General features: G+C 39.2%; 1 protein-coding gene across 1 annotated transcript in view; it reads right to left on the bottom strand.

Annotated features, from left to right (window-relative positions):
- Positions 1 to 21841, bottom strand: part of fgd (faciogenital dysplasia) — a 59809-nt gene that overhangs the window by 2687 nt on the left and 35281 nt on the right. Inside the window, exons 2-17 of the mRNA XM_086213651.1 lie at positions 20542 to 20715; positions 18442 to 18643; positions 17456 to 18062; positions 14193 to 14282; positions 12105 to 12241; positions 11064 to 11220; positions 10696 to 10834; positions 6157 to 6215; positions 5650 to 5796; positions 5474 to 5566; positions 5295 to 5374; positions 4301 to 4331; positions 3516 to 3620; positions 3032 to 3085; positions 2042 to 2143; positions 1780 to 1908 (exon numbers count right to left, since the gene is read on the bottom strand). Of these exons, the coding sequence (XP_086069777.1) occupies positions 1780 to 1908; positions 2042 to 2143; positions 3032 to 3085; positions 3516 to 3620; positions 4301 to 4331; positions 5295 to 5374; positions 5474 to 5566; positions 5650 to 5796; positions 6157 to 6215; positions 10696 to 10834; positions 11064 to 11220; positions 12105 to 12241; positions 14193 to 14282; positions 17456 to 18062; positions 18442 to 18643; positions 20542 to 20715 (2306 nt within the window). The remainder of the gene's footprint in view (positions 1 to 1779; positions 1909 to 2041; positions 2144 to 3031; positions 3086 to 3515; positions 3621 to 4300; positions 4332 to 5294; positions 5375 to 5473; positions 5567 to 5649; positions 5797 to 6156; positions 6216 to 10695; positions 10835 to 11063; positions 11221 to 12104; positions 12242 to 14192; positions 14283 to 17455; positions 18063 to 18441; positions 18644 to 20541; positions 20716 to 21841) is intronic.

Here is a 21841-nt window from a genome sequence, read left to right as displayed (position 1 = left end):
AGCACAACTATCATCATTCATAAAATATCACTGCACAGATAAGATGACAAAAACATTTCTTTACTCACAATGATTCATCAAGACTGACGCAACTTAACAACACTTGATTCTGTATAAAACATTTTGCATTATTGTTACAGTTTTGAATTAGTCTGTGATGGATATAATCCTCTTTATTTTAAAGATTTAGATTTGATTGTCTTCCACTGTTCACCATTACATAACACAAACGTAGGACACAGTGATATTTGTGGCTGGACAGCTGTTCAATCTCCTGCTGCTTCTTGTCCAAACCCTCCGTCTCCCCCATGTGGTGATGAATTTTACTGCAAATTCATTTTTTCCTTGGGATGTTGATGACATGCTGGACTGAATGAACTTTAGCCTCCATATATATAAAATATAGATAATATATGTGTCAGCTTTTCAGTGCAACAGGAGTTAATGGTACATCGAAACCTAAATGTCCCGGACGGACATCTGAATCAGCCAGACTGTTGACTAAGCAGAGACGGCTGGTCCTCCTTAAGCTGAGATCTCATTATCGTATTAGTCATCACACAAGGATTAGCTGATCTTCCTGTGTGTTTATATTCACACACGGAGAATGATATTATGCACTGGGTAAGATTTGTGCACAAGAATTTGGATAATACAATTGCACGGAAGACTTTTGATAATAAAGCAATTTTGGTCTCATTCTCATGTTCCACACTCCAAACAATAATGGAAAGTCATGGCATCCCTCCAATTGATGGAATAAAAATGAAGCAAACTTCATTAGCATGAAACAGAGTAAGCACCCTCTTGAGCAAAGATGAATTTTTACAAGCTGCACCAATGTAAGTGGTTCGACACCTTCTGTCTTCTATGATCGTGTGGCCACCTCTCCTGCAATTCTGCTCATCTTGTTTGAAAGTGTTATGAACATCAAGTGGATGATTGGCAGCAACTTAAGTTTTAACTTATAATTCATTTTACGTCACAATTAAGCCCCTGTTTTGTTCTGTTTAACCAGTTGGAGAGTGATATTAAGAATGGATCTAATATTTAATCGTGGCTGAAAGAATAAGACACTTTTCCTGTTGGAGTGAAGACCCAGGACCTCTTACTAAGAGTGAGGCAGTGACCAAAGTCGTGAAACAAATAGAGGACATGACTGAAAGTGGTGCGTCTTGTAAGAGTAGAACACAAAGCTCTAGTTGATATATGATACAACTATAATCAGTTTTTCGGTGGTTTGGTTTGGTTTATTTTGTGCAAAGAAACAGCTTTTTCCCAGGTGGGAAAAGCCATTTTATTACTTGGGACTTTAAAAAGAAAATTTAACTATGCATTATACAAATCTAAGAGAATAATCAGCGAGGCGAGTAATGGACCAGTGAATTTTTCCTAAACTGCTGATTCTGCACGAGAGAGGCAGAAGAGATGTGTGATTCTGATTGGGTTGCAATCCTGACAAAATGTTTCTGGAGCACCACAATTTTATGGAAAGTAGTAGGAAAAGTACTAACCCAAACAATATTACAATATCAGCCAACCACAGAAATCTGACCACAATCACTCAAGGATTTTCTGACGATGACACTGGATTCACAGTTCTATGATCTGAGTCCGATTATTGTCCCATGATCCTGAAGAGTTTTAGAACTTTTTCTTCAGATTCAGGAAACTACTCTTACTGGGGGGCATGTATCTCGATGGATTGGGCAAAGCAGACAAATAAACAACAAACCCTATCATTCTCACTTTGTTAGTACCAGTTTTAATTTGTCTCACCTCAGGTGCTGCTTTCCTTTTCTGTTCACAGACACCAAGGTTCTCCAGGCTGAGGCTAGCCTCAAAGCACTCTGGGCACACTCGACTCGTCTTGTTGTCCAAGGTCTTTGAGCATTTTGCACAGATGGCCTGCAGAAGCACAGAGAGAACAGAGAGAGAGACTATTAAGAAGCACATTTTCCACTTCTTCCCTGACTTCTCATTCCATCTCTTCATGTCTAGCAAACAGTGGCAGAGTGTCTCTTGTTCCATCTGTGCTCACCGCTCCACAGGACTTGCAGTGGTGTTTGCGCTTGGTGAAATTGAAGCTCTCGTTGCAGCCTTTACACGTCTGCTTCTCTTTCTCCTTTTTCCTGGAACTCTTCTGTAAAACAACACATCAAATACACATGTCAAGAATAACTAAACTGAAATGAACTGCTAACAACTTGTCAGTCATTTATTTGTCTGGCTGTCTGCTTTACAGCTCTTGTGTCTGTTAAGAGATGCCAGGTATTCAACACAATTTTAATACAATCATAAGATACAAACAAAAGTAATTAGCTTTAAGGGTAAAACTTGATTTCCAATCATGCACTAATCATTAATTAATAATGTCTATGTAGTATCTTCCTTTTTTTGGATTATTTCTACCTATAAACATTTCAGTGGCCGGCACAATTTGTCAAATTGCAATATGGCCTACTGCACATTTCAAATCACAAGAAGGCACAATATTTGTTAAAGGCTTGTTGATTATAAAAAGACTAATATCCTGCATACAAGGTTATTCTACTGACTAAAGAAAACATCTTTGCTTGATACAGATCATCACAAAAATTATACCATTAGAATATTAAGGGGATTTTCAATGATTCTTAAAAAGTCAGCAAAAATAACTGTAAACAGATATTTAAAAAAAAAAATGCAGTCCACTATGCAAATTTACTTAATGTATAATCTTTATCTTATGTAATATATATCAATTTAGAATTAAATTGTCTTTCTCTAACATATATATCAAACTATAAACATAACTTACGTTATTTGTTTACTGTAAATTTGCCATTAAAAAAAAACTTTTTATATTCCTTACACTGTTAGGCATTCTGTGGACAGCAAAGTAAGAATTTCATTGTACAGGGAAACATGTTTCCATACTGTGCATATGACAGTAAACACTTTGAATCTTGAAATAAATTGTCAATTAACCAAATGCCTTTATAAATATATTTTTCATCATCTCAGCTATTTTAGTCTGACAATATCTTACCCTTTCATGCAGTCTGTCACCGTCTGAATCGATGGATGTGTTGCACCACGGACCCTAAACAAAACCAAAACAAAAAAAATACATTAAGAGCTGATAGCTTCTGCCTGTACAAACATATCTCAACCACTAGGTGTCATACTGAACATGCTCCTCCTGTTTAGTGTCAAGTTATGTTTGGCAAGCTTCCAGCTCCAGCAGACCCAAAGTGGGTCAAAGCTGATCCATAAGAGTTTTGTATACACGTAGACTTGGGCTTTCCCTATTAGGTCATGAGAGAGTTCTGGGAGTGGAGACTCATGGAGGGAAAGAAAGAGCTTCTTTCTGTATGTGATTTGTGTGAATGACACAACCACGTCCATAGATGGAGCGCTATTCAGGCAGACAAAGACCAGACTATGACAAACCCACTTGATGAATCTCTCCATTATACGCCGATTACTTGACTGATCAATTTATCGATTGATTAAAGGAGAGGAGGACTAACCGGTGACTCAGGGAGATGGTCATCTTCCCGAGAGAAGGAGCTGTTGAAAGCTTTATTGAATGTCTCGCTGTTTTGTTTGTGTCGCTCGATAGTTGCCTGGATCACCTGTGAGAAAGAAGAGATTTCGAGTGGTGGAGGATGGAAAAAAGGATTATTTATCAGACACATCATTAGGGTCATTTTTTTTAATCATAAGACCAAAAAAAGAGAAAGTATGTTACAGTATATTGAATAATTATGGCATGATGTCAAAGTGTCAGATCTATGTTTTGTCTACTACAGAAACAGGAGCTTATCTTAAAAGGATTAATTTGATAAGACAAAAGGAAGTAGAAAACAGCTTTGCAATTAAGAAACTATGTGACTGAAAGGTTTTCTGGCCTTAAAAAACAATTGACAGTCACAATGACATCATGATTGCAAAAACATCATTGTCCTCCTACTGCTGCAGCGTCTGAGGCAACCTTTCCTTCTCTAAAATCATTTACATCGTCAGCTACTTAAATCCTCCCTGTATTCATTTAAACCCCCAAACCCTCAGTGTATTATGCCTCCTCTTCAAGCTGGGGAAAATGTTTTAATCAGCTTTACTCTGTTGTAATTGGATAAATGAGCAATAATGAGGGCTTTTATTAGAGAATATAATTCACAAACACAATGAATCTGGGGAGTAATCTCTTCTAATTGCATTCTAAAATAAAGTAGAATGAACCCACATTTTGACAGACAGAAACTGTGTTTACTGAATAAAGAGTGATATGAAAGTGATTGTGTGTGCTTCTTGCCTGAATCCAGTCTTCTTTCTCCTCAGCTGTCCTGTAAGTGTAAATAAGAATCATGAAATGATTTCATATGAACAAAAACCATGATAATGAAATGGCTTGGACTTATTTAACATTCATTTATTTGTACTGCAATTAGACCGTAAACCCACATTGAAGTTGAAGTCAAACATAATCAATATTTACCAAGCAAGACACGGCATTTATAATCATAATTCATAAAATAGCTTTGTAAATGGTAGGCATCTAAGCCTTGTGAGGGTCTGCACGAAATGACTGTGTCCATTGGGCGGCATGGCTCAGGGGTAGAGTCTAGTAACCGAAAGGTTGCTGGTTCGATCCTCGACCCCGGTGACCATGTCGAAGTGTCCTTGAGCAAGATACTGGACCCATAATTGCTCCTGATGAGTAGGTTGGTGCCTTGCATGGCAGCCTCCACCATCAGTGGACACTGTACACTCATGACACTGTAAAGCACTTTGAGTGCTAAGGTAGAAAAGCTCTATATAAAACTTAGTCCATTTACCATTCCATTATTTATGGAAGAACTACTTGGTTCTTTACTTAGTTAGCGTTGGAATAAAGTAGCCAGTATTGCTGGTAGTTATTGGGGATAATTATATTATCTATATTAAAATATAGTTATTTTATTTGGATTTTAAACATGTTTAACAGAGATAAACAACTCTGAAGAGCAAAAATACACTTGTTACTCCTCTTTGAAGAGCAAAAGATGTTGTTATTACACAGAGGATTATTGATAATGCGAACAGTGTCAAAGGAATAGTCATACAAACCACCATCATGACCAATTCTAGGATTTCTTAAAAAATTATTTCACAATGCACGTTTTTTCCTTATGTATTTCACAATACTATTTTTCTTAAATATGTAACATGTCTGAGTTGCAAATACATACACCACATTTTATATGCTAACAGCCCATTTTCACCATCCAGCTCAGAGGCTTCTCTGGTGCAGATCCAAATGTTTTTACCTGGCTTGAAGCTCCAGTGAACGCTGCTTGCCTATAATGGCAAACGTGTGAGGAAGATTCTGCTTCACGTTCTCTTGCACCTGAGATCAAAACACACACCAAACATAAGATACAAACCTATATGAACAAAAATGCCATGAGAAGAAGGACATCTTAGAGGAAGAGAAGCAAAGCTGCACCTCCATGCCGGCGATGTCGATCCTCTCTCTGACACTGAACTTCTGCCCCATCAGTCTGAGTTTAGGCACGCAGTAAAGCACCATATTGTTGAACTAGAATAGAACCAACAGATAATAAGGGTCTCATCCATCCTAGAGTCGGACAGTTGTCTACTTTCATATTTCACTTCTCTCACCAAGTAGAGGTATCTGTCTTGTGCTGTTCCATTTTTGGCTGACATCTTCTTGATATGTCCTTCTTTAATTAACTCATTGGCTGGGTTAACTATGTCCTCTTCTCCTCCGAGCCTCTCGTAAACCTCCAGCAGTTTGTGCATCTTCTCCTGAAAATATTAGGCAACAGGGATAGAGCTGAAAACAAAACTTTTATTATGTTAAGACCTACAACTTTTATTATTTTATGGGTTTTCCAGCAAGGCAGACTAAACTCATAACTCTATTGATTAAAAAAACAAAAAACACACTGTGTCACGCTGTGTCGAGGATGTGAGAAATACAGGCATTTGTAAGACAGGGGAGACAGTCAAACTATTGCAAGCTGTGAAACTTGAGGCAGGAAACAGCAACTTCCTGTCTGTACAAATTCAACTTGTTCACTCCCTCCGACACTTGCAATGTAAAGCATGAGCAACTGTTTGACTGGGCAAATGGTAGTTATAATGCTATAGCTTAATGATTCTCACCATTTTCCTGATTGCTGCATTGGAATGATTAGCTGCAGTAGCGATCAACTCCAGTGCCTCTGTAATACACAAACATGCACACAAACATTAGGGGTGGAAGTCACACAGTAACTCACAATAGGATACTAACACGATACTTTGTACACAATAATAGTATTGCAATACAGCTATTCAGTGATAATTGATATACTATAAGACAATTCATGTATAATACATCATAATATCTGAGTAAACAATGAAAAATACTCCCAAAAAGGAAAAAGTTTGGAAATACAACTGAGCTGAGAGACTATTCCCTTAGTGAGTCTTTAACAGAGATCTAAAATAAACTTGTTACCTTGGCATGAAAGATCTGTTTATATTAATGTTTTCAACAAACAAATACAGATCCAAGATGGCTGCCAGCAATCTCCTTTGTTGGTCTGCTTGTCAGGGTGCTCTGAATTCATTCGGAATTTTTTATCTGCTAAGCCTGGACCTCTGCTAGCTTCAACCAATGCAGATATCCTTATTTTATCAGAAACCTGGCTGAGTAAAACAGTCTCTGACAAAGACATTGCGATCGATGGTTATAATGTCTTCCAGTGTGATGTGAAAGTGGAGGAGTGGCTACATATATAAAAACAAATTTCATGTTACATTGTTATCCAGGCAGGCACAGGGAGAACATTCAAACTCCACACAGAACGACTCTGTGCTTGAGTCTGGAACCTTCTTGCTGTGAGGCGACAGTGCTAACCACTGCACCACCTGATGCCCGCTTCCAAAGTCAAAGCCCAATATTATATGCAATAAAGATGTTAAAAACTTCTGCATCTAAGCTTTTAAGCACGACTTAGCTGCCTTTGAGTTGAGTATACTTGCTGTGTTTGATGATGTAGCGTTGACTCTGGAATATTCTTATGATGAATTCCAACGAGTCAATAGTCAATAGTCAATGAACATACTCCTTTTCGAAAATTTTGGGTGAAGGGCCAAAATAATCCCTGGTTTTCCTCTGAAATTGGAAACCTCCTCAAAGAGAGAGACATTGCTTGGCCAGGGCTCGGAAAACAGAGACAGAGGTAGACTTAATCAGTTTTCACCAGCTTAGAAAAATGTACTCCCCTTAGTAAGAGTGCTACAGTAAGTCTGACTTCTACTTGAATTAATCCATAAAAAATATAAATGACCCTAAAAAATGTTGGCAAATCATAATCTTCAAATCATGTGACAACTAATGACTTGCCAAGTTCTTTAATTGCTCAGTCTGGTACACTGTCTGATAAGACAGATGTATTAAATTGTTTTAATGATCATTTTATTTCTCCGTTTGAGTCGCTAAACCCTGAACTGACAAATGCTGAACTGGCAAGTGTTAACACATCCTAGACTCTGCAAGATATGAGTGTGGACCCATCACTTGCTTGTTTGAATTCATGTCTGTATTTGTTGCTGAGGTAAACAATGCACTAAAGAGGCTGGACACAAGTTAAGTCGTGGGACCTGTTAAAATTGAACCTTTTTTTTTAGTTGGCTGCTAATTTTATTGCTGAGCCTCTCTCTCATATTTTTAACCTTAAGTCTTACCAGCAATAAAATTCCTAAAATCTGGAAGTCGGCCTTTGTTCTCCCCCAGTTAAAAAGGGGTGAACACGCAACAGTAAACAACTACAAACCAATATCTAAATAGTGTATTTTAGTTAAATTGTTTGAGAGGATCATCAGTGACCAACTGAAGAATTTTTTTAGAATCAAATAATATTTTATTTCTACTCCAATCAGGCACCCAAAAGGAGCACGTTAGTTGACTATATGTTGGAATTCATCAAAAACTGTATTCCAGAGCCAACTCTCCATCATCAAATATAGCAGCTCTACTCCACTCAAAGGCAACGAAGTCTTGCTTTGAAGCACTGCACTGTTAAAGCTGCCCTGAAGGTCTTAAATGGTTTAACTGAGGCTCTGGACAGCAAAAAATATTGTGTTGCTCTTTTTATTTATCTGTCAAAAGCAGTTGACACAATAGACCACAGCCTGCTGATACAAGCCTTACATAACATTGGCTTATCTAAGCATGCAGCTGACTGGTTTGCCAACTATCTATCCGACAGAGCACAATGTGTTCAGGTAGCTGGAACTACCTCTTCTTTTCTGGACGTTACCAAAGGGATGCCCCAAGGTTCAGTGGTGGGACCCATTTTATTTTCAGTCGATATAAACAATCTCTGTAATAACTTGTCAAATGCATTGTAGCATTCTTATGCAGACAATACTGTTATTTATGGCTGTTCAACCTCACTCATTAAGGCTTTCAAGGTTTTTTTAAGCTGCTTTTAATGTTATCCAGCCTTGTTTATTGATCTTAAATTAGTTTTAAACACAGATAAATCCAAGCTCATAAGGCTCTTTTATGCTAGATTTTGCCTTATTTATGTTTGCTTTTTGCAGAGAACAAGCAGCCACTATGCCTTGTGTCTTTGTATTACGCTTGTTTTATCTATTCCTCGGGAAAGAACTGAATTAGGAAAAAGAGCTTATAGCTTTGCTGCCCCCCTCGGCATGGAATATGCTATAGCCTGAACTGAAACTCCCTGAAGTTATTCCACTAGGAGCCTTCCATTCTATACTGAGAGAGTGACAGTGTGAGGCCATTGAACAGTGCCTGTGGTTTTAAAATCTTAAATTGTTGTTTTATTGTTGCTTTATTGTTGTGTTACTGCGTTGTTGTTAATTTGTACTGTCACTTCCTAAAACTGTTCTAAAGACATGTGCTGCTGACCTCTTGGCCAGGTCACCCTTGTAAAAGAGATCCTGATCTTAATGGGTTCCTATCTGGTTAAATAAAGGTCAAATAAAACAATACTGATAATGTATCACAAGACATGTATCGTGATATATTACAGAATTGATATATAGTGCCATCACTTAATTCACAAACATAAGATTGTGTTTTAATCAGTTGGGTTATTACATATTATCTTGTTCTTATTATCTTACGTGTTAAGCTAATAGATAAAAGCGTAACATCTGCAGGTTTAGCATGGACCACATGGTGTGCACTCGGCTGGCATTTAGCCAGCAGAGAGCCTGCCAGCACCTGAGTCAGCCATCTTAATCATGGCCTACAATAACAGAGGGGGGACACAGGCAGGGAAATGAGGCCAAACCCACTGTGATTAACTGCTGTGGAATGTTAGATGGATGAGAGAAACCCTCCCATAGATTCTTAACATCACAGAGAGGTGAAGTTAAGAGTGTGTTAATTGACAGGGATGCGTGGTCTGTGTATGTAACCTGTCAATACACAGATGAACACATTTATTTGAAACTTTAGGGTAATGCAGCAAACAAAAAATCCTGCCCTGATTTCCACGATATATTAAATTATCTAAATTAGGTCATAACAGGTGCAACACAATAACTGTGTATTTATTCAAGTAAGTCAGTTCGTATAAAAACGCTCCCTAAAATTACATAATGTAGATTAATCTCATTATTTCTCAAATCAGATGTGAGGTTTGCATAGAATAAAATTGGTGCAGTATGGAATGCCTTCCTTAGTGGTAAGACCACAAGCAAGTATATTTCACATAAAACATATCGTGACATTTTGGCTCCTAACCACTGGAATAGTTTTGTAATTTATGTTTTTCAGCCACAGACACCCACAGTGGGGGAAAGGTAGCAGCATAAACCGATATAAAATGGAGATTCAGTGGGTTAAACATAAAGCCAACTCGGAAGCATGTACAGGTAAGTTTTTCATTGCTGCAAGATGCTCTAAATTTTTACTACTTGAGCCTCAACAAGTGTTTAACAGCATTTTGCTTCTTCACACTGAGCTTGATTTTTCTGGGCTTTTTTTATTTTTCATGATCAACAATTAGACCTTAGACCTCCCACAAAGTCAGGACTTGGTCCTTTTCACAATTCAAATTGCTTCTGATGAAAATGTAATCAGACTTTCATAATGACATCTGCAGCTTGCAGCATCACCAGAGTTCAGCGAACACACAGTTCCATCCATCCATCCACTGTCTTCTGCTTATTCCTGTTAAGGGTCCCTATCCCAGCGGCTACGGGCAAGAGGCGGGGTTCACCCTGGACAGGTTGCCAGTCCATCGCAGGGTCAACACATAGAGACAAACAACCATTCACAATCACAGTCATACCTAAGGTCAATTTAGAGTCTCAATTAGCCTAGTCCCCAATTGCATGTCTTTGGACTGTGGAAGGAAGCTGGAGTACCAGGAGAGAACCCAGGCAGGCACAGGGAGAACATGCAGACTCCACACAGAAAGATTCCGTGCCCGAGCTAGGACTCGAACCTGGAATCTTCTTGCTGTGAGGCGACAGTGCTAACTACTGCACCACCGTGCCGCCCTAACACAAACTCACTATCAGAATACTTGTCATAAAATATCCAAATCAGTTTTAAATAATGCAAAAACAGGTTTCCCATGAGAAGCATGGATAAGATTTCTCTGCATCCTGTAGCTGTTAGTGACAGAGAGGCGTGTATTTGTTAAAAACAGAGGATTATACAGTATGTCTCACTCTCAGCATCTTTTCGATCAAGTGCATCATCAGGCAGCTTCTTCAGATAGTCTTTGAGCAGCAGCTCATAGCGAGGAATCCTTTGGACTGGCTCCAGCATGTGATGCTGCAGTGTCAAGTTCCCACACACATCCTGTTTCTGTTGATGTAAACGCACACAAAAAGATGCAAACTGACTTACGTGGAGCAACACAGTAACATAAATAGAAAGCATTCTATTATTGATGAACAAATGGCAGTTGGTTTTTTTGGGGGGGATTTTCTATATTTATTTTAGGCATTTTGACATAGTAACTACACAAACACGCTTTTCAGGACAGCTAAATCAGTGAAGATGGGAATCAAACAAAAGACACTGATGGCTCTACCTGTATATTCTGGACAACACTCTTGAACTGTGAAGACCGTTGCGTCCAGGTGTTGACCAGGTCCATTGCTCGGTCAAAGTTTTTCACATATTCTCCATACATCTTCATGAACGGAGCCAATTTCTGGAGAATGTCTCCAATGCGAGGGTTGGACTTCCTGCAGGAAAAATAAATTAAGGCTGAAGTCACAGAACCTTCAAAGGGAAAAATAAGGAGCTACTTCCACCCATAACTTACATCATACTTAATTTGAAAAAGAGTTGTTTCAGTGTTTGGGTGTTTTATCTTCCGTTTGTTTCAGATAACATAATGTAGTTTATTTTGAAGCAGATTACAAACACAGTCTCTTTTGTTCTGGTATTTCCTAATTTCATTTACAGTTTTGTGCAACACAATGTACAATATCTTAATAAAAAGTGATATTACCATCAACTAAAGTTTACAGAGAGAACTCATGTTATTCATCATAGATTAGAAGTGTCAAATTTCTGAACAGAAGTAAGGGATTGTACAAATGAATGCATTTAATGAACTTTCTTATTTAGTGAAGGAACTTTTCGGACTCATCCTGGTTGTGTGACACAGTTTTGGAGTTTTTCTATCTAAGGTAGTTAATGCTAATGAAAGAGAGAGTAAGAGAGAGAGAGAGGGAGCTCTTTAGGTTAAAATATCTATTTTTTGCATATCTATACTGTTATCTTTATTTTGGTCTTACCAATATACAAACACCTGCAAATTTTAATGAGTTCTATGAAATAATGATGTGACACAACTCTCTCTGGAGGATTTTTATCTTGCGTGGGTGGCTGACGTTGGCACAATAACAGTAGAGATAACTTTCCTGCTTACTGTGAAAAAAAGAAAAAAAAGTCCTTACATACACTGGCACATATAAAAAGCCCCATAACCTGGCAACTGACACGACATAAACCCTGACAAAAATACCCTTCGGCTGTCTGAAATGTACAACCATTACTGACAGCCTACCAAACCACTACAAAGGCAAGCTACCTTAAGAATATTGCCACATTTATTTCTCACCATTCTTCAGTAATACGTGTCTTGAGCTCAGGAAGCAGGAACTTGTCATGGAAGCAATAGATAGAGGAGATGTTGGAGAAAATCCCTGTAATGACATCCTGAGGGATTCCCGCCTCGGTGAGCTTAGTGCAAAATACCTGCCGAGAAAGCATGCAACACACATGTATATAACAAGAATGCATCTGTTTCCCAAAAAAAAAGTCCTGGACTCTATTCAGGGAGATGCAAAGAGAATTTTTTTCATGTGCTATTGTGGGATTGCTATCAACCAATGTATGAACTATAGACATAGAGATAAGCTTGGATGGTAAAGCATTAGTTTGCATCAGACTGTACATCAAAGCCCCTCAAAACAATGTTTGTCCGATCATGGCTTTGCAATCATAACCGTCTTAAGTAAAACAATATGTAGAGACAGTTGAAGCGTGTCATGCAGCACAGACATCAGTGGTGGTAATTCTTCAGAACTAAAATGGAATGCAAAACAGATTCTTATTTATGGTCTCTGCTGTGACCAGATGTGAGGTAAACAAAGAGAGTTAAAACGAGCAAACATGATAGGGTCTTCGCCCCGGAGTACCTCCAGGCTCAGGCCCTAATAATTAGTGGGCTGCAATCAATAGACTGGGAACAGTAAGCATTTAAATGTAAAAATCTGAAACATATTTTTATTACACAATATGCAAAAAAAAGAAAAAAAGACACGATGATAGCTTACTGTGGGATCAGTATCAACTTCGATGTTAAGAGCAATCCATTTGAAATTCCAATGGACAATAGCAAATCAGGGACTCAAATAAAAATGTTACTTAGGAAATGACAAAATAGGAAACATTTTTTAATAAGATGAACTGGAAGATGGGAAAGTATCAAAATAAGATGTAAAATATGTATAATTTGGCATGTCATATAATTTATAACATCCCTGACACTGATCTGATGATGTCCAGGCTTGAAAATCAAACCAAATCAAAACCCTAGTAAAGACTAGGCATGAAAAATAAATCTAGAAATAAAAAAACTAAAAGTATCATCATAACATCAACCAAGATTCATTATTCTCTCTGAGAATTTCAGTGTTTTACATAAAAGAATATTGAGAAAAACTGAAGTCTTAACAACCCAGGGCCCAAGATCAGAAGCCAAAATATAGTCAGCAATTATATAAATTAGACATAAATCCTTTGATTAATAACCCATCGCATATGATTGAGCTTATGTTCACATTGCTTTGAAAATGGTTTCATTGAGCGTATCCATAACGGTTCCCTGCCAGTAACAACAATGGATGAGTACTACTTTTACTATGAAAGCAACTGTGAATGCGGTCGATGACAAAAACAGGAAGTCAACAGAGGCTTCACTGCTATCAGTACAACCACTGCTGTTCTCTGATAGGCCAGCTATGCATCTCCTTTGCCACATGTACCGAATTAAAAAGAAGAAGCTTCAACCATGGGGGTAAATTCTCATCATAAACAGAAGCCAGCACGAATGCAACCCATTATAATAACCAGCAGAGCAGAATACATGAGATTTAATAAGACATGACTGTTGTTTTTCATTGGAATTTTATCCAGCAGGGGATGTCAAAGGTAAATTTCTCACCAGAAAAATAAACACAAGAACTCTGTCATCTGCATTTATAGAAAGTATGCAACTTCCTGAATACTGTTTTATCTGACTAAACTGAGACATAATGCATCGTATTATGTGAAGAAAGGAAAATGTAGCTCAGCAATGGGGAAATGACAGAGGAAAATGACCCTTCGATGATTCAATAAATTTGGTACTATATGTCACTTCATGTCGCCCCTATGAGTGAGTAAGTCAGCGCACAGCCTTGGTTCTGACCCAAAGTGCCATAGCGAGAAAAAAGAGCCGGATTCTCACATGACCATGCTTACACTGCTCTGCATAATCCTGTCAACAGAGGAAGGGTTGTTGTCCACTGCAGGATTAAAACCAGCTCAGTCCTGATCTCATTCACTAAGACCACTGGCACATGCACAATTTTGAAATTTGGACCATCCAAACACGCTCTCACGCTCACAAAGCAATTAACATGCTGTGACATGCATGTGTTACCTGGTCAAGGAGGTTGAGCCTTTTGACGTAGGCCTCTTCAGTGTGGAGAAGTTCTTTGGCGATATTCAGGAGCCGCTGCGCCTCTGAGCACTGATGGAGACATAAGGAGTGTGAAGGTTAAAACTGAGTCATCAGAACTGGTTGTCAGAGAGCCTTAAGAGTATGAAGACAAGTAAACAAGTCCTAGACCAGGGAAAGCAAACACACTAAGCTGAACCAACACTAGACTTACACTTTGTGACCAGTTTCTATGGGAAACGATATATAACATTTCCATTCTTTTTCAAGTGCCTAACTACCACCTGTACCTAAAATGAATGTGGACCTTTGTCTGACATCAAGCTTAAACCAAGTACTTTGAAAGTGTCTTGAAAAGTGATGTCAAAGGGGTTCTGTGCCTGTTTGCGAACCTTATCTAAAACCATTCTGAATGTTTTCATTAACAATTAATTTGTTCCCACAACTCAGATGATCAACAATAAAACAAAGAAATACTTGTTTTTTCTTCGTAAACCGGAATGACATCTTACCTGCCCCTCCTCACCAAAACAAGTGTGTAATGAACACCTGTGACCACACCTGACCCAGAGGCATCACATATGTGTGAGCCAATGAAATGAATGAAACATATTTTGATTTGTTCCCACAAGGTATTTAGGGATCATATATCCCTGTAAGATGCCGTATCTGTTTTTCTGTTCTCATATATCCACTTTGTATATGGGCAAGTAAATTTTATAGTTTAGTCTTCCTTTTTCACAATAACAAGCTGTCTTTGGGTGAGAGGAAGGGTAAAACCTGAACAGGTTGCCAGTCCATGGCCAACACATGTAGACAGACAACCATTCACACTCACAGTCACACCTACGGTCAATTTAGAGTATCAATCAGCCTACTCCCCACTTGCATGGCTTTGAACTGTGGGCGGAAGCCGGAGTACCCAGAGAGAACCCACACAGGCACAGGGAGAACATGCCGCAGTGCTAACCACTGCACCACCGTACATAACTCATGTTTTTAAAACCTTGAACAACAGTGAATCAAGAAACCCAGAAAAGAGCTCATGTGAGGATCAAGTAAAATTTCCTCATTTTCAAATGGTTTTGACCTCATGCACTTGTACACAGGTCCTAACATAAACTGGAGCTGATTTTTACTGTCTCAAAATCTAGAATGAACCACTATAACTATGCTAATAATTGTTATATTGTGTGTGACTCCACACAAAGGTAGCAACTTTTTTTTCTCCACTAAACTTTGGCAACGCACATCACTGACAAAAGCCACATCCTCTAAATTGTCATTACAAAGCTATCAATCTGTCGACTGCAGTGTCACAGACAGTTATGCAGACACAAGCACACTTAGATATAACAACACACCCTTCCTCTCTGTAGTGCAGCTGCAGGAAGAACGGACTTTGGAGATATCTTTCCCAATAGACTGCATGTGTGGGCAGTGAGCAGAGGCCTTACACTGTGTATTCTGTGTATGTAATGAGTCTGTAATTGCTGCAAACATGCTGTAATGCAATTGAATTTAATGTGTCCGTTGGCTGACAACAAGTGTCAGTCATCTATCTTGTTCTGTTACTCTGTCTTGAGAAGAAACATTAGTGAGATGATCATTTTGGTCTGAACAAGCAAGTACAAGTGCTTTTTGAAATGTAATATTGTTTTAATCCTTCTGGGGCAACAGTGAGTTACCCAAGCATGCAGTGAGTATTCAATATGTGAGAAAGGCATCCCTTGGGGTGCTCCAGACAGTTAGGGAGCGGCTCAATGAATGGAAGTGAAAGAGTAACCAAAGGACATCATGTAGAACACCTAGAAATGTATATGATTTCATTACAGATATGGTAAAGTGATACAATAATTTTACAATAATGATCCTATGTAGGCATCCAGATGGGAAACTTTAAGTAATTGGGAGAAAAATATCTCACCCTCAGATAAAAAAGTTACAAGAAGACACGAGAAGATGAAGCACTAGCTTGTTCAGATCGGCTACAAAATATACCATTTAATCTCTCTCATTACAATACTTTTTTGGATGTAAGTGTTTGGTTTTTATACTGATGCTGTATATCACAAACTGTAGGCCTCAAATATAGGACACAATGACAGCACATTAATGCCTCATTAATGATATCTGCAGCTATAGAGGTAGCTATAGCCTTTTAGCTAGCTCGTAGCCTGTCAGCTTGTTTTTGTTGGCACACTGTCAAGTATTTATAAAATCAAGCATAAAACTCAGTTTTTCAACATTTTGAAGGCAAATACCAGAATAAAAATAAACACAGAGGAGGAGCTTTGCATGCATGTCAGAGATTCCTGAGATTTCAATAGGAAATAAATGGAGTTCTTCTCTATTGAACAGAGTTGCAGGCTCCAGACTGATCTAAATTGAAATGAAGTGACAGGCAGAGATGGGACTAAGTAATTGTTTTGCAAGTCCTAAATAAGTTGTGGGTCTTGACTCAGGGACTGTCAAGACAGGCATGCCCCAAGTTTGAAATGTTTTAGCCCTAAAATTGTCCCCGTGTATTCTTTATAAATATATATTAATATATATTAAATTCATAATTATATACTACAGCAGTGAAATTTCTTTGGCTGCAGATCCAAAGTTGAACTGTTAGCAGATACATTTTTTTTTTCACTAAACACTATTTATGGCATCATTTTCAAAAGTTTGGAGTTGGGGAGAGGATCAAGTTTTCAACTAATAGAGTTACTAGGATTAAGGTCGAGCTCTAAGTTTGCACACTGCACATGATTCAAGTATACAGCGCAGCACGTAAGCTGACAGGAAGATATGTACACTGCCAGTGTTTTTTTTTTTACAATCAATTATCAAGTTGAAGGACGAAAGTAAACCAAAACTTCAGCTCAGCTGTGGGACATCTCAATGTTCAGACTCTTTCACTTGGCCGCCACCAGAGGCTCCTGTTACTTTTGTTGCCTCTGGGCAGTTATTCATCCTTTATGTAGTGGCAGAGCTGCTTTTAGATAAAAGTCAATCGCTTGAGACCGCCAAACTGTAACAGCGTATAATATGTCATGCTGACGTATTCTATGAAAATGCTTATCCAGGCTAAAGTAGAGACAAGATGTTTTTTCTACTGCCTGAAAATCAGTCTGATGTATGAGCAGAACCTTTGATGTTGACACTCCTTAACTGAACCATGTCATGAAAAATTATGCTAAAACATGGTCATTGTGGTTCGAACTTGATAAGAGTTCAGTGTGCAAGTTACTCACTTTGGGTGCTTCAGAGTGTGTGTCTGTCAGATATCCAGTCTGTGTGTCTGTCAGAGAGTGTATCTCTCCACTGCTCCCCTCATCCAAGTCACTGTCCTCATCCTGCGTTGAGTCTCGTTTGTTGTCCAGGGTAACACAGCATGAGACACTCTCTGTTTCCGTGACACTGTCATAATGATCCTCCTCATTAATGGCGTCCTCATTGGGGAACACCTCCCCTTCCACAGCACATGACGGGCTGTCAATGCCACTATCCCGGTTTGGAATCTTCATCTGCTCAGAGGAGTCTGGATTGTCCAGAAGCCCATTTGAGGACCCTTCTTCCCGCTCCATTTCGTCAAGGCATCCAACGCTATCTGTAATGTCAACCTCTGCATCCAGCGGGGCATCATCTGAACCATCAATGTGCACAGAAGCCAGACAGGACAGTCCAGACCCATCGTCAGTCCGTTCAGATGTACCAAGTGCAAGTTTGTCCACAGGGCAGGAGTCTCCTGCCACCTTTATCGTGGGGTCCTGGCTGCAGGAGGAAGGGATGTCAGATGCAGGGTCCATTCTCAGACACAGGTGCAGCTGGGACCGCGGAAGCACCCCCAGGATGGGGACCCTGGGGATGGGATGGTGAAAAACACAACAAAACAACAATTTGCATTAACAATCGTAGCAAAACAAGAAATGAAAACACTGTATGGCATACAAGAAATTGAAAGAGGATATAGATGCTGAAACGATATGATGTCATCAGATCAGACTCAGGTTCATTTCATGTCAAACTTTTCAAATCAAACTGTTCCTCAAATTAAACTCCATCACCCTAACAAATTTCATCAAAATCCAAAAACCACTTTTTAAGTTATCCTGCTAAAAGTCAGATGAACTAACACACCAGTGACCAGATTGCCTCTTTAGTGGCAGTCATAAAGAAGTAAACAGCAAGACTGTTCTCTGAAGGTGCATCTGTATATCAAACCATCACATCAAAATACCTTGAATTCTCGAATCTCTCGATGAGCAGTCCTACTTTCTGGACCTCTTTCTGTGGCTGTGATACAAGGCCAGGAGACGCTAGACTGGGCTTTGGTTTAGGCGGAGGAGGAGGTGCTGGAAGAGGCCTCGAAGGAGCTGGCGGGATCCTCTTCGGTTTCTTGTCTTGCCCAAGAGCAAGCAGGTGTGCAGGTTTAGGGGGCACTATGAATACAGGAGACCAGACGAGGCAAGAAGAGCAGCGCAAGAGAGAAACATGAGTCTGCTGACAAAAACATTAGCTCACATGTATGAATCCAGGTGAGAAAACCTCCATGACTATGTCCATGTACTAGGTGTGCTTGGTTGATCCAAAAAAAACCCAAAAGGTCCAGTCCGTCCAAAATAATCAGAGAAGAGAAACATATAGTTGAGGTGTAGATAGAGTTCTACTCAGCTATCAGCCAACTTCCTCATTTCGGAACAGGATGCTGAAATGAGTGCGTGCGTACACCAACGCACTTCCAGTTAAATACAACAATTTGACAGACAGAGAAAGGGATGTACATGAATGCACACATCATTCTTTGCACTGAATGATCTGACCAGTCGGTGCACGTACATATAAACATCAATACACATTTAAAATCAGGAAATTGTGTGATGTGTTGATGATGTTAGTTTTTTGAGCATGTCCTCTTACTCTGTGTGTCAGTGTCTGACAACAAGAAGCTGTAGAAATTTGAAAGCTACAAGATAAATAGTGAAATGAATGTTCATGCAAGTGTCCAAACTGTGAATGGACATGCACAAATGACCAAAGACAAATAAATGAATGGATGAACAAAATGAATGCAGATGTTTTGACAGAGACCAAGAGGAAACCGATTTGAGTTATCTTCATGTCAAACACTCTCTAGTTCCAGCTTCTCAATTCTGAGACTAAGGATGCTTTCTCATTTATATGGTTTTAGATCACTGAAATCAAGCGTTAGCGTTAGTTCTGTCAGGCCGTGGTAGTCAAGCGCTACTGGCTTCCCGTCCATCAATCAAACTGATCAATCAGCTGATCACAGCTGCTCAGCATCAGCTGATCAAATCCCTTGCTTCTGATTGGCCCCTCTCAACTTAAATGTCACCCGGCCTCAACTCCCGCTCTGCTAGCTTTTCTGGCTGCTGCTCTGCCTGCTGGCATCGCTGCTGCTGCTGCTGCGTACTGCTGCTGCGTACTGCTGCTGCGTACTGCTGCTGCGTACTGCTATCTGCTGCTATCTGCAATTTGCTGTAAAGTTGCTTCTGCTCGCAACTTGCTACCCTCCACCTCCCCAGCTCCACCTTGTCGTGTATACATGGCATAGTTCGTTCCATGTCATGCTGCTGCTCTGTTCACGGAGGTATGTTTGCTCTTCCAGTCTTAAACTGGGAGAACCTTCCCTCACGCTGCTGGTCTCCTGTTTCATGGTGCTCATGAAAAATTCTCAGGGGACTCCTCTGAACAGAGCCATACCGCCAATTTGTACTATAATAAACAAATCAAGCTCATTATCATCTCTTGTGTTTCTTGATGTGAATGGACCTGACAGAACTGTTTTTTTGGGGATTGACAGGAATTAGCTATTTTTGCTATTCTACTTTTGCCTTTTGAAGCCACCAAATCTTACCCCAGTTGAACAGATACTATCTTAATCATCTCTGATAACAAGCATGAGACTGGAAATGAGCAATGTATCCAAATAAATCAATCCTGATCAAATAATTGAATAACCCTTTTAAAAAGCCTTAAATTATGTATAAAAAAATTCTCCATAAGCAAACTGGCAATTATGGATCCCTTGGATTTCAGTTCTTGTATTGTTGTATTGGGTTCTTGTTTTTCTGTAAATACTGTTCTTCCTATTTAGCATTCTTAAAATGATGCCACAACACTTGGCAGCTGCTGGTTTGCTTTAAACCAGCAGCTGCAGCATGAAGCCAGACAGAAGACATTTTATAGTCTGTCAGAAAAGAATTCATGACAGTTCCATTGTAAAGAGTCTGATCTTGCTGCAACTTCCAATTACAGCAACAGCATCAGTTTCAAAACTGTCCGTGAACAGGGTCAGCACTCTGTCACTGTGATTTACCTTGAGGTTTCTGTGCAGCTGGCGGTCTGGGTGAGGTGGAGGAGGGCTGAGGCCGCACTTTGATGGCCGGCTTGTCGTGACATGGTCTGGGGGTCTGACCTTTTTTTACCAGCTGTGGAGAACAAAGGTAGTCCACTGATCCACACTGGTACTGCAGAGAGGAGGCAGGGAGATCTGTGAAAGAGAAAGATGAAGAGAGATATTAATATAGAGTATTGATCATTATAATGTGATTCTCCTACTCAGGTCTCACACACACACACACACAGACACACACACACACACACACACACACACACACACACACACAACCCTGCAGCAGCAGTGACCTTGAGAGTGTTTCAGGATGCTACTGTCGAACTGAGGGGAAGAGAATCTCTGTTCCATTGATCCTATATCTGAGCTTGGGGCAATGGATACAGTGCTGCACATTGGTTTCTGATGGGCCTGCATCTGATTGACTACATTTAATCTTCTGTCTGTCTGCAGTTAGACTGAGAGAGAGAGAGAGAGAGAGAGAGAGAGTTGTTTCTGTCAACTCATTTTGGAGATTAATTTTGGCTGATAGTCAATATTCACAGATGTCAACATAATTTGTATAAAAACAAGTTTATTTGATATGTAAAAGCAGATAAATCATATATTCAGTGGTGCAGAGATATCACAGATAGGTGCAACTGATATAGTGAATTACTGTGTTGGACTGAATAAAGACACTTTCTATGTTCATTGTGCACCAATTTTGCACCAAAATCACTATGTAAAGGTAGTCAGAAAGGTACTGTCTTAAACAATTTACAAAATTCCGTTATAAATGACGACCAATATAAAATAGTAAAATAATAACGGTGAAGGCGATGGAGCGCACTCTGCTGGACACAATACATCGCACTATTTTAAAATCAAAATAGCCATTGTTTTCTGGATTTTATGTGCTGTAAAGGTAGAATTTTAAATATCAACGCATATCGGAAAACATATAAACTGATACGATATATCTTTGATAGGTTAATGACAGGCCATTAATTGGAAATACATAAGTCGGGGCCCTAACTTTTATCTGATTAATTTCTTTTCAAATTAAGATGTACCAGTACAGGCAACCGTAAAACATCCTTGTAGCTCAGTGAAGCAATATTACATCCATTTGTTAAAATACCAATTCTTAATGTGATTTTGGGACTATTTTTATATGAGCTCTCTATGGTCAAGAAGAACATGTCTGTCCACTGGAACAAAAAGCCAGGAGATCATGACAATAACAACGTGATAGAAGGCGTCATTTTATTCTTGAGAAATT

The sequence above is a fragment of the Aulostomus chinensis genome, chromosome 9 (assembly GCF_037954235.1).
Source record: "Aulostomus chinensis isolate RoL2024-O1b breed Wild chromosome 9, RoL_Achi_v1.0, whole genome shotgun sequence".
Lineage (NCBI taxonomy): Eukaryota > Metazoa > Chordata > Actinopteri > Syngnathiformes > Aulostomidae > Aulostomus > Aulostomus chinensis.
Note: the sequence above shows the minus strand (reverse complement) of the source record. Positions and strands in the feature narration are given on the sequence as shown.